This window comes from Mytilus californianus, unplaced genomic scaffold, assembly GCF_021869535.1.
Source record: "Mytilus californianus isolate M0D057914Y unplaced genomic scaffold, xbMytCali1.0.p SCAF_1, whole genome shotgun sequence".
NCBI classification, from domain to species: domain Eukaryota; kingdom Metazoa; phylum Mollusca; class Bivalvia; order Mytilida; family Mytilidae; genus Mytilus; species Mytilus californianus.
In genome coordinates this window covers 125,954,403-125,967,342 of record NW_026262581.1, presented here as the reverse complement: position 1 = coordinate 125,967,342, position 12,940 = coordinate 125,954,403, and the positions used below count along the sequence as shown (strand labels likewise).

The 12,940-nt window shown below is 32.1% G+C and overlaps 1 protein-coding gene across 1 annotated transcript in view; it reads right to left on the bottom strand.

The window, feature by feature from the left end:
- LOC127733192 (neuroligin-4, X-linked-like) overlaps window positions 1-12,940 on the bottom strand; it is a 37,454-nt gene that overhangs the window by 8,052 nt on the left and 16,462 nt on the right. Inside the window, exons 4-8 of the mRNA XM_052242533.1 lie at window positions 10,056-10,241; window positions 8,859-9,055; window positions 6,967-7,111; window positions 6,380-6,409; window positions 712-756 (exon numbers count right to left, since the gene is read on the bottom strand). Of these exons, the coding sequence (XP_052098493.1) occupies window positions 712-756; window positions 6,380-6,409; window positions 6,967-7,111; window positions 8,859-9,055; window positions 10,056-10,241 (603 nt within the window). The remainder of the gene's footprint in view (window positions 1-711; window positions 757-6,379; window positions 6,410-6,966; window positions 7,112-8,858; window positions 9,056-10,055; window positions 10,242-12,940) is intronic.

Here is a 12,940-nt window from a genome sequence, read left to right as displayed (position 1 = left end):
TTCATGTTAAAATACACATTCTAACCAAAGATTCATCTTCTGATTTTAGTTTAACGAGTTTTGTAGAAGAGAATAAGCCACATGTTGTCTCGTATATCGGTGTACAGTTCAGCATCAAGGCAAGATATAGTTGTACAGACCAGTAAGGCCTTATTTTTTGATCGGCACGAAACCAGATAGTAAAATCGCGCGAACCTTGCATTGCTACACGTTTTGAATCCTTGTTATTATAATAAAAATTTCGAACTTATTGCAGGAAAATCTTTTGATTATTTTTTATTTTACAGAAGAAATATTCAGAATCCCATTTTTATTAAAAAAAAAATCGTCCAAACAGGTAATTTGGGTCAGTCGTGGTAAGGATCTATGATTATGTTGAAGAAGTCTTTTATGGCAGTAAGTTTACCTATAGTTGATAAATAAAACGATGGTAAAATTTAGGATAATTCGATAAAGGAAGACTTCGCGGGGTGTAAGCGATTGTTTTTTTGCTCAATATAAATAAGAAGGAATGTTGGTTAAATGTAAATTAGACCACACATAACAAACATAACTAAAGTTGGATCTAACGAACTTTAGGAAAGTTCAAACATGGAAGTAGTCCAAATTTTAAGCCATTAAAGGAACACATTGCATATAGATTTCAAAATATTATTGACCGATAAAAGTAAATTCCTGCCAAGAAATATAGGATACTTTTCTGCAAATTACCTGCATTATCTTCAGTAAATAAGCCGTCAAAATCGAAATCTTCACCTGGAAAGAAAGGAAAAATTACTTTATATAAACATATAGGATAAATATGTAAACTAAAAACAGCATGTTCTCAAGTATACCTATTGTATATACTGACGGTTCATGATGTATCATTATATATACTGAAGTTCATGATATGTCATTGTATATGCTGACAGTTCATGATGTAACATTATATATACTGACAGTTCGTGATGTATCATTGTCATCAAGAGGTATCTTTACCCATTGTATATACTGACAGTTGATGATGTATCATTGTATAGACTGACAGTTCATGATATGTCATTGTATATACTGACGGTTCATGATGTATTATTATATATACTGAAGTTCATGATATTGTAACGAAAACCAAGCGGTCGGGCCTTAGTGTTAAACTATAAATGTTTATCCCTTAGTGCGTTGCTACAAAAATGTGTTTTGTTAGAATGTACGAGTATATAAGAAATAAAAGTTATAACTGGTGACCCTTCTTTGGCAGCTTGGTACTCTGGTATCGTGGTACTATGTGGTACTCTGGTATTCTGAATACACACTGGTAAGGTTGGTTCCTCTGGTAAGGTAATGACTCGGATATAAAAGGGTATATTGGAGTATACTAGCTTTTTGTATGGTAACTATCGATGTTTGTAAGAATAACAGACTCGTTAAATAAAAACCAACTTGTATTAACTTTAAGATGCATTAAATATCAACAATACATACAAATATTAAATAACTTAACAGTATTCTAGCCTAACAGATAAATACTTTATTAACCTTCTATCGTGAATTAAAGAAAATGGATAGCGGAAAAATATACCCAGAAAGTTTACTAATTGTAGTTTGGTAATCGGCAAATGGTAAATCAAATTCAATGCCAAAAGATAAAGTTTCTCTCGAGAAGTTATTCTCTAAATGTAACTTGTAAAGGAATTAACAAACCCACATTATACGGACGTCGTCTCCTCGGACATTGTAATAGTGTTGGCTGTCTGGTTACTACTTTGTCTGGTACATGGTATCAGTACGTATATCAAAATATCTTGGAATTAGCGAGTGTTACTTGCCCAGGGTAAAATCGTGCTGAAGACTTATCTGTATTCTCCGCCGTATTTATACTTAGGTAAACCAATTTACCGATTTGGTTTACCGTTTACCATTTACCATTTTGGAAAATACCTAAATGACCAAAACCGGAATTGACGTCATTGTACGTCAATTGAAATAAACAATTCAGAGGTGTTCCGAATGTAAAAACATAGGCAAGAATAATAAAAAGTTTTAGAGTTAACAATGTTAAACATAGTTATACAAGAAATATATAATAATAAAAAAGTCAATTATCGATACGATTTAAACAACGTCATCACACAATTTTAGGGGAAACAACTTCCATATCAGGGAACCGACATTTCGTTACAATTTCATTGTATATGCTGACAGTTCATGATGTATCATTGTATATACTGACAGTTCGTGATGTATCATTGTATATACTTACAGTTCATGATGTATCATTGTATATACTGACAGTTCATGATGTATCATTGTCATCAAGTGGTATCTTTACCCATTGTATATACTGACAGTTCATGATGTATTATTGTCATCACGTGGTATCTCGTATGAGAGGCTAAGAAGACTACGTAGAGCATATTAAGCAGAAATGGGTGTAAGTTATTGAAATTTTAATGCTTCTTTTAATTAGTTTTTAGTCTTATTTATCAATATATATACGGATAATTGTCCAATATGACAAATGCAGTGTTTCTCTATAGTTTGTTTTTAAAAGAATTTATTTCTCTTTTTGCAAAAAAATATGAAAGTGAGCAAGCATATCATATTGAATTAAAAATCAGAAAACATAAATTCTTCTATCTAAATGAAAGGATATGTGTCTTCGTAGTTTGTTTTTGTAGCGTTGCTTTTCTTCTTTTCTCTTTGTTTATTCACGTATTTTGTTTTTGTAGCGTTGCCTTTCTTCTTTTCTGTGTTTATTGACGTAGTTTGTTTTTGTAGCGTTGCCTTTCTTCTTTTCTCTTTTGTTTATTCACGTATTTTGATTTTTTAGCGTTGCCTTTCTTCTTTTCGGTGTTTATTTACGTAGTTTGTTTTTGACGCGTTGCCTTTCTTCTTTTCTCTTTGTTTATTCACGTATTTTGTTTTTGTAGCGTTGCCTTTCTTCTTTTCTCTTTGTTTATTTACGTAGTTTGTTTTTTTTAGCGTTGCCTTTCTTCTTTTCGGTGTTTATTTACGTAGTTTGTTTTTGACGCGTTGCCTTTCTTCTTTTCTCTTTGTTTATTTACGTATTTTGATTTTGTAGCGTTGCCTTTCTTCTTTTCTGTGTTTATTGACGTAGTTTGTTTTTGTAGCGTTGCCTTTCTTCTTTTCTCTTTTGTTTATTCACGTATTTTGATTTTTTAGCGTTGCCTTTCTTCTTTTCGGTGTTTATTTACGTAGTTTGTTTTTTTTAGCGTTGCCTTTCTTTTTTTCTCTTTGTTTATTTACGTAATTTGATTTTGTAGACTTGCCTTTCTTCTTTTCTGTGTTTATTTACGTAGTTGTTTTTGTAGCGTTGTCTTTCTTCTTTTCTGTGTTTATTTACGTATTTTGATTTTGTAGCGTTGCCTTTCTTCTTTTCTGTGTTTATTGGCGTAGTTTGTTTTTGTAGCGTTGCCTTTCTTCCTTTCAGTGTTTATTGACGTAGTTTGTTTTTGTAGCGTTGCCTTTCTTCTTTTCTCTTTTGTTTATTTACGTATTTTGATTTTTTAGCGTTGCCTTTCTTCTTTTCGGTGTTTATTTACGTAGTTTGTTTTTGTAGCGTTGCCTTTCTTCTTTTCTCTTTGTTTATTTACGTAATTTGATTTTGTAGACTTGCCTTTCTTCTTTTCTGTGTTTCTTTACGTAGTTGTTTTTGTAGCGTTGTCTTTCTTCTTTTCTGTGTTTATTTACGTATTTTGATTTTGTAGCTATGACTTTCTTTTTTCCTGTGTTTATTCACGTAGTTTGTTTTTTAGCGTTGCCTTTCTTCTTTTCTCTTTGTTTATTTACGTATTTTGATTTTGTAGCGTTGCCTTTCTTCTTTTCTGTGTTTATTGACGTAGTTTGTTTTTGTAGCGTTGCCTTTCTTCTTTTCTCTTTTGTTTATTTACGTATTTTGATTTTTTAGCGTTGTCTTTCTTCTTTTCTGTGTTTATTTACGTATTTTGATTTTGTAGCTATGACTTTCTTTTTTCCTGTGTTTATTCACGTAGTTTGTTTTTTTTTAGCGTTGCCTTTCTTCTTTTCCGTGTTTATTTACATAATTTGTTTTTGTGGTGTTGCCTTTCTTCTTTTCTGTGTTTATTTACGTTTTTTGATTTTGTAGCTACATGTATGACTTCCTTTTTTTCTGTGTTTACTCACGTAGTTTGTTTTTGTAGCGTTGCCTTTCTTCTTTTCTGTGTTTATTTACATAGTCTGTCTTTTTAGCGTTGCCTTTCTTCCTTTCTGTGTTTATTTACGTTGTTTGTTATTTTAGCGTTGCCTTTCTTCTTTTCTGTGTTTATTTACGTAGTTTTTTTAGCGTTGCCTTTCTTCTTTTCTCTTTGTTTATAAACGTATAGTTTGTTTTTTTTTTAGCGTTGCCTTTCTTCTTTTCTGTGTTTATTCACGTAGTTTGTTTTTGTAGCGTTGCCTTTCTTCTTTTCTCTTTGTTTATTTACGTAGTTTGTTTTTTGTAGCGTTGCCTTACTTTTCGGTCTTTAATCACATAATTTGTTTTTGTAGCGTTGTCTTTCTTCTTTTCTGTGTTTATTTACGTATTTTGATTTTGTAGCTATGACTTCCTTTTTTCCGGTGTTTATTCACGTAGTTTGTTTTTGTAGCGTTGTCTTTCTTCTTTACTGTGTTTATTTACGTATTTTGATTTTGTAGCTATGACTTCCTTTTTTCCTGTGTTTATTCACGTAGTTTGTTTTTGTAACGTTGCCTTTCTTCCTTTCTGTGTTTATTTACATAGTTTGTTTTTGTAGCGTTGCCTTTCTTCCTTTCGGTGTTTATTTACGTAGTTTGTTTTTTTAGCGTTGCCTTTCTTCTTTTCTCTTTATTTATTTACGTAGTTTGTTTTTGTAGCGTTGCCTTTCTTCTCTTTTGTGTTTATTTACATAGTTTGTTTTTGTAGCGTTGTCTTTCTTCTTTTCTGTGTTTATTTACGTATTTTGATTTTGTAGCTATGACTTCCTTTTTTCCTGTGTTTATTCACGTAGTTTGTTTTTGTAGCGTTGCCTTTCTTCCTTTCGGTGTTTTTTTACGTAGTTTTTTTTTAGCGTTGCCTTTCTTCTTTTCTCTTTGTTTATTTACGTAGTTTGTTTTTGTAGCGTTGCCTTTCTTCTCTTCTGTGTTTATTTACGTAGTTTGTTTTTGTAGTGTTGCCTTTCTCTTTTCTGTGTTTATTTACATAGTTTGTTTTTTTAGCATTGCCTTTCTTCTTTTCTGTGTTTATTTACGTAGTTTGTTTTGTAGCGTTGCCTTTCTTCTTTTCTGTGTTTATTTACGTAGTTTGTTTTTGTAGCGTTGCCTTTCTTCTTTTCTCTTTGTTTATTTACGTAGTTTGTTTTTGTAGCGTTGCCTTTCTTCTCTTCTGTGTTTATTTACGTAGTTTGTTTTTGTAGTGTTGCCTTTCTCTTTTCTGTGTTTATTTACATAGTTTGTTTTTTTAGCATTGCCTTTCTTCTTTTCTGTGTTTATTTACGTAGTTTGTTTTTGTAGCGTTGCCTTTCTTCTTTTCTCTTTGTTTATTTACGTAGTTTGTTTTTTTTAGCGTTGCCTTTCTTCTTTTCTCTTTGTTTATTAACGTAGTTTGTTTTTTGTAGCGTTGCCTTTCTTCTTTTCTGTGTTTGTTTACGTATATTGTTTTTTTAGCGTTGCCTTTCTTCTTTTCTGTGTTTATTTACGTAGTTTGTTTTTTTTAGCGTTGCCTTTCTTCTTTTCTGTGTTTATTTACGTAGTTTGTTTTTGTAGCGTTGCCTTTCTTCTTTTCTCTTTGTTTATTTACGTATATTGTTTTTTTTAGCGTTGCCTTTCTTCTTTTCTCTTTGTTTATTTACGTGGTTTGTTTTTTGTAGCGTTGCCTTTCTACTTTTCGGTGTTAATTTACATAGTTTGTTTTTGTAGCGTTGTCTTTCTTCTTTTCTGTGTTTATTTACGTATTTTGATTTTGTAGCTATGACTTCCTTTTTTCCGGTGTTTATTTACATAATTTGTTTTTGTAGCGTTGCCTTTCTTCTTTTCTGTGTTTATTTACATAGTTTGTTTTTGTAGCGTTGTCTTTCTTCTTTTCTGTGTTTACTTACGTATTTTGATTGTGTAGCTATGACTTCCTTTTTTCCTGTGTTTATTCACGTAGTTTGTTTTTGTAGCGTTGCCTTTCTTCCTTTCTGTGTTTATTTACATACTTTGTTTTTTTAGCGTTGCCTTTCTTCCTTTCGGTGTTTATTTACGTAGTTTGTTTTTTTAGCGTTGCCTTTCTTCTTTTCTCTTTGTTTATTGACGTAGTTTGTTTTTGTAGCGTTGCCTTTCTTCTCTTCTGTGTTTATTTACGTAGTTATTTTTTGTAGTGTTGCCTATCTTCGTTTCTGTATTTATTCAAACAACTTACCTGGTTTTCTTTGATATGTGGATCCGTAATCTGAAAGATTCAGTTTTTAAAATTTAAAATTTTACTCCTGCTGGACAATGCGCCCTCAAATTAAAAAAAGAATTCATTGGAGAAAAATTAGGAGAAATTCTATAGACATATCGACACTTAAGTTTAATGTCATTAAACTGGACAAATTTCCACACCTATCATGTCCATAACGATATACACGACAAATTTCCACACCAATCAAGTCCATAACGATATACACGTCAAATTTTGGCACACAACATTTATTTGATGTGGTGGAACAACTCGTTAATCGTTTAACCCCGCAACTTTAACTTAAATCAAAAACCAGAAGTACTTTTGCACCATTGTATCCGGTTTTGCTGGTATGCTCCTTCTTTATTGCGTGTTATTAACTGCTTTAGAAGGCTCTGTTAAATTTATTCACACCTTTTATGGACAATTTGATTTATCAATTCATAACTTGAGCATATCGCATGGTTTAATTTTACAACCTAAGCGAGAGAAATAGAAACTTAACATAACAAATGTACAAAGAGTTATAACACTTTGAATATTTTCTATACATGAATACTTACACTCTGGAAAGAATTCATCTTTTGCCATAGCCAAAAGAACTGATTCAGCGTGAACTTGCTTACACTGGAACATTTTATCTGGTATATCTTTTAAGTAATGGCCGTCAAGCACCGGTTTAAATGCCACCAAACCAAGTGGGGTTTTCTGAAAATAATCATAACATTTTATTTGTATGAAACGTTTTTCAAGAAGGAAAAAAAGTACTTATACAATAAGGAGATGTGGTATGATTGCCAATGAGACAACTATCCCTCAAAGTTCAAAAGAAGTAGATATAAGCAATTATAGGCAACCGTACGGCCTTCAACAATGAGAAAAACCCATACTGTATAGTCGGCTGCAAAGGCCCCGACATGAAAAATATGAAACAATTCAATTGAGAAAACTAACCGCCTAATTTATAACAAAAGAAATTTACGAAAAACAAATATGACAGATATGAACCAACGACAACTAATGAACTACAGGAATCTTACTTAGGACAGGCACATAAAGAACGTGACGGGGATAAACATATTTGTGAGCGCACAACCCTCCCCCTAACCTGGAACAGTGGTGTTACAGCACAACATAAGAACAAACTATAAAAATCAATTGAATAGGGCTTAACTCATCAGATCGATACAACGCAGAAACACATCTACCATCTCACAGAACGGAAATGGCAGGGTATTTAAACATCCCTAACATAAAAAAAGACACAAAGTACAAAGCCAATAACAACTATTAAAAGAAATCATGTATCTAAGACTAAAATATCAATCAGTACAAATTCAACCTACACGGATTTAGTGTAAAGACGTCATTAACAATCAGAATAAAATATGACCTTGTGCAATGCCAAAATATAGGTATCGACAGATTGTAGTACCGTGAAAGTGCATATGTGTATAACAATACTATTTAGTATGGTTTTAATTTTACAGATAACAAAATTATTTTTTATACCAATAAAAACAATATTCAAAGATCTCATTACAGTATTGAATTGGTAACCTTTTAGAATAAGTTTATTTAAAGGATTTGTTCATTCTTTAAACACCATAGATAGTTTGAATAAAAAATTGCAGAGGATACCTGATATTTGAAGAATATAATGCTTAATTCATGGTTTGTCAAGAAATATACAATATTAGTATTCACAAATACTAACGTTTCTACGACAAAAATCTAATTAAGGTAGATCGGATGTCTTTTCTGTGCATCCCTTCTGGGCATGTTGCAAAATACTTTTTTGGTTTAAAAATATTTTACCAACTATCATTCAGTATACAACAGAAACACATAAAATTTGAATTTCAAGGAAGAAACTATCGAAAAATAAGTTGTTGTAAAGTGGATTTAAAATTTTCAGAAAACAATCCTTTTTAAAACAAGGGCAGATAATTATTTCAAATTGATAGGACAATTTATTTATTTTTTTATTTTTCGGGAAAATAAGGCTCGTAAACCCCTATTTTTATTTGATATTTTGAATGTATTTTTGAAAATTCTCATTGAATTTTAACCAATTCTATCGTTTAATGTTTCCTCAGTAAGGAAACATTAAGTTTCCCCTATATAACCCTTATGAAATAACTGTGATTTCGTTAATTTCTATGTATTTTACACGAAAAAAAGCTCCGTGACCCCCAGTTTTTATATTGAAATTTGAAAATGAATTGACCAAGTAGTCTTTTACAGAAGTTTTAAAAAAATCTATCGTTGAACATTTAGACATCCCAGCTACCATCAGGTATATTATATTATATAACCTTGGTTCTTTGAATCCAATAACCAGTTGCTTAAAAAGGAGTAAAAAGGAGGTAACAAATGGCACTCAAAAATGAGAAGTTCCCTTGGATAAATATGCCCATAGTATGTCATATTAGAAAAAATATAACGTGATTACTTCTCCCGGCAAGTCTAGGATTTTATAAGTGACTGGTCCCGACAAGAGGTTCGTAAAGTCAATATTATCATGCAGATAACTGGATCCTTGCTGACAATCATCTGGAACTGTTTTGCTCTTCATCGTCGGTATACAATCAGAAACGCCCCAGTAAGCTAAGGGAGATCCACTGTGAACTATTGCATATCTATACAACCCTAGAAGTAAAATAATTATCACTTGTGAGATGAACATTGTCAAGCAGTTTCAAATTGTTTTATAAGTGTCTGGTTACGGGGAAATGTTCTCTATTAAAAACCTTATTGTGTATCATCTTGTTAGTCACTGAACATAAATTTTGACATTAATTTGATATCCCATTAAACAAAACATAGAAATTGATAAATGTTTTTTTTAAAGTATCTGATGCAGTTCACAAATCATCATCTTGTAAAACTAATGTGTCCCTTAACTGTGATCAATGTAAAAGTCACGTTATGAAATTACGAAGCAGACCTGTGTCTACAGCATATTATATCGAAAAATGGTCATCTGGACTTCTCCTATCCTGCAGTAAAAGGCCACATTAAGAGGATGTGCTGAATGTATAAATACAAATCTATGTCCGGTTGAAACGGGAACTCTAATTTCGATGCCTCAGGTAGAGAAAATGCCATTCTTCCTATATGTTATAGATCCCTTGCAAAACTCTTTGAGAAGTCCGTAAGTAGCCATTGCTTGACAAAATTTATGCCCATATCCGAAAAACATTATTTCAAGTAGCATTTTAATTTCCTCGCCTTTCTCTACAGTCGATCCAATTCACAGACCCGAGCTATCAGACCCGAGCTATCAGATTCTTTTTTTATTTGTTCCCGTCCTGGATATGCATGACACATTACCACAGGACATTAATCGAACAAAATTGAAACTTCCGTAAAACGGAAATTTGCGACTGTAAAAGATTGACTCAAAAGACAAGTCGCATTCTTGAAAACTGATTCAACTTGGAAAATGGGGTGGGGGGGGGGGGGGGGGTGGGGGGGGGGGGCATTCAAATGTTTGGATCTTTGAGCGTTTGAGAGTAGACATTGCTAACAGAATGAACCATTGATGTGATATTCAAATCTTTCTAGAAGAATACGGGTCGATCGAGATATTCCCGATAGATTTAAATATATTCAATTCTTTTTATAGAACTAGTTTTTACACAATTACCTTTTGTTAAATCCGATACAAGATGGAGACCAACATTGCCAGCGCCAGCGCTGTGTCCGTATATTGTTACTTTTGTTGGATCTCCGTTGAAGAAATGAATGTTTTTCTGTACCCATTCCATCGCTTTTACTTGATCAAGTAATCCAAGGTTACCTTCAATGCCCTCACTTCTGTCGGCATAGAAACCTGGAATGCATATACGTTTTTATTATTAAAATGAAATTTGATTTAGCAATGTACTGTTTTTAACAAAAAGTACAAAATGGCATTTCCTTGAAGTCAGATCGTACATAAGAATACGAAATAAAAAATGACTGGTTTAGGAGATACCCGGGAGGAACATATTTACTTTAATACCATTACTGTTACTTGTACAGACAGACATCGAATGACGGGCATATCTATAGCTAATTAATTTTACACATTTTTTTTTATTGAATTAGCAATATTAAATTCTGTTTGAATATTAGATTTTTGAAAAATTACAAATGGTACGGGGAACCAGTTTACCTAGATAGAAACAATTAACTGATGTTTTGCTCCTAAATAGTTGTACTTAGTATAAAGATTAAGATGATGTGGTATGATTGCCAATGAGACAACTCTCCACCAGAGACCAAATGACTTAGGAGTTAACAAATATAGGTCACCGTACGGCCTTCAACAATGAGCAAAACCCATAACGGCATAGTCTATATAAGGCTCGAAATGACAAATGTAAAACAATTCAAACGAGAAAACTAACGGCCTGATTTAGGTACAAAATAATGAACGAAAGCACACATACACATGTATTTATATCAAACACCAATCAACCTCCTTGTTGGCACATTTGCTAGTAAGTTTAACTGTAATGGGGAGGGCCTTATCTCCCACATGAAAATAAATTAACTTATTATTACAATCGCAACTAAAACTTGGTCATCTTTTCTAAAAACAGAATTCTATTTTATTGGCATTTAAAACGTGTTTATGTCTAATTCGTTGTGAAGAGGAAAATGTGTGTAATCGGAACATTTTTTTACTTTCATAATTCATATCAATAGCAAGGTAAATATATTCCTGACAAACTAGATTAGATAACATCTTAATTATAATATTTAAAGAATTACGTAACAACGTAAAAACGGTTTGAAAGATAAGTAATCTAAGTTGTTAAAATGTCATTTTAATCTTTCATTTTTTAAGCAAAAATGTAAAAGAATTGAATTACTAAAAATCTTTCATCTATTTTATTTTGAAATCCCAAGGCTGGATGGTTTATCTCCTAGCTTACAGTATTTTTCGTCTCTAAAGATAGGAAACATTTCATTTTTTTCCATACGTTTGCGATACGTCTACCTCAAATAAGAACTATAATAATACTAACATGGTGCTGTGGTACACTGGCATTTAATGAAACACGTTAAGCCCCATTTTTTATATATGAATACATTGGAAGGCACATAATCAAAAATAAATCAATACGTGTGCAGCTATATAACCAATATGCATCAATACATAGACAGGCACATAACCAAAGAAGAACCAGCACATGTGCCGCTACATAATCAAAGATGCATCAATACATACCCAACTGTATAACCAAAGACGTATCAATACATAGGCAGGTACACGGTAGATATAGTGTCCGGCGGAGATCGTGTTTGTTCGAGTGAATCTGTCCACTTTTTTTTTAGTGTAGATCAGGTTTTTTCGAGTGATATTAAATGCGATCAGACCAATTTACTGCTATTTCGCGTATATAATAGTTTTATTCATGTCTATTCATCTTATTCTGAATACTAAACATGTTTTGAGCGCAAAAGACGCATAATATAATTTCCTTGTAGTTTACTAACAATTCAGGGTTATACATTGTCCGTGTTTTTTCGAGAGCAACATTTAAAACGTCCGGGTTTTTAAACAAATGGTTCGGGTTTTTCAAAGAAAATGTGAATAAGAAAGAAGGCATTCTTGGGCTTAAAAATTAACTTTTTCTAGTTTGTAACTGTAATTTAGCGAAGGGCAATATTATATATTCCTAATAAGTAACAAAACATATTACTATGTTGATCAAATTTAACCCTTTTCAATTTGATGATAATTTTAAGAAAACAAAGGGACAGAGGTTATAAATTCAGTAAAATGCAATATACCACAAATACTCTTCTAACAGAGGCCTGGGACCAGCCAAGCGCCCCCTTTAAAAAATACATTTAATCCGCACCTGTACTATTTCATATTGACAAACAATTTTGTATTGAATGGAATATAATTACAAACAATGAAATAAATAATCTATAAGCCTTTATGTGATCTTTTTGAAATAATAATAAGAAAAAATGTGTACACAATAGCGTACACAATAGCGTACACCTCATGTATTTAATTCATGTCTTTCCTAGACTTCCGCAGATATACATTGGTAATTGTAATGTCTATTTTTTCATTTTTTTTTAAAGCACTGCTAACTGATGGAAAGAAAGCTATAATGGTGTTTTTTGCTGTGTGACCAAGTATAACATACGCTTGATCATACTCCTAATCACAGTAGTAGCATTTGAAAATTGTTCTTGTTTTCCATTCATAGAACGATAAAAACAAATTATTATCAAGACGAATAGTAAATGAAACATCTAGGATGTATTTTCTGTTAAAAAATACACATACCCGCTTCACACACACAATGTACGTACGTCTCAATCCAACATTGTACTGCTTGATACTTTAGTCCGGGAAACATGATTTATTTATTAGTTGTAACGCGCATTAACCGCGGGTACTCTTCTTTGTATCTATTGTAATTATGTTATTTGGGTTGTCTGTGCTTCGTACCGATCTATTGAGTAAATCCATTTGTAACTGATTTTTTACAGTTTGTTCTTATTTTGTGCTGTAACAAA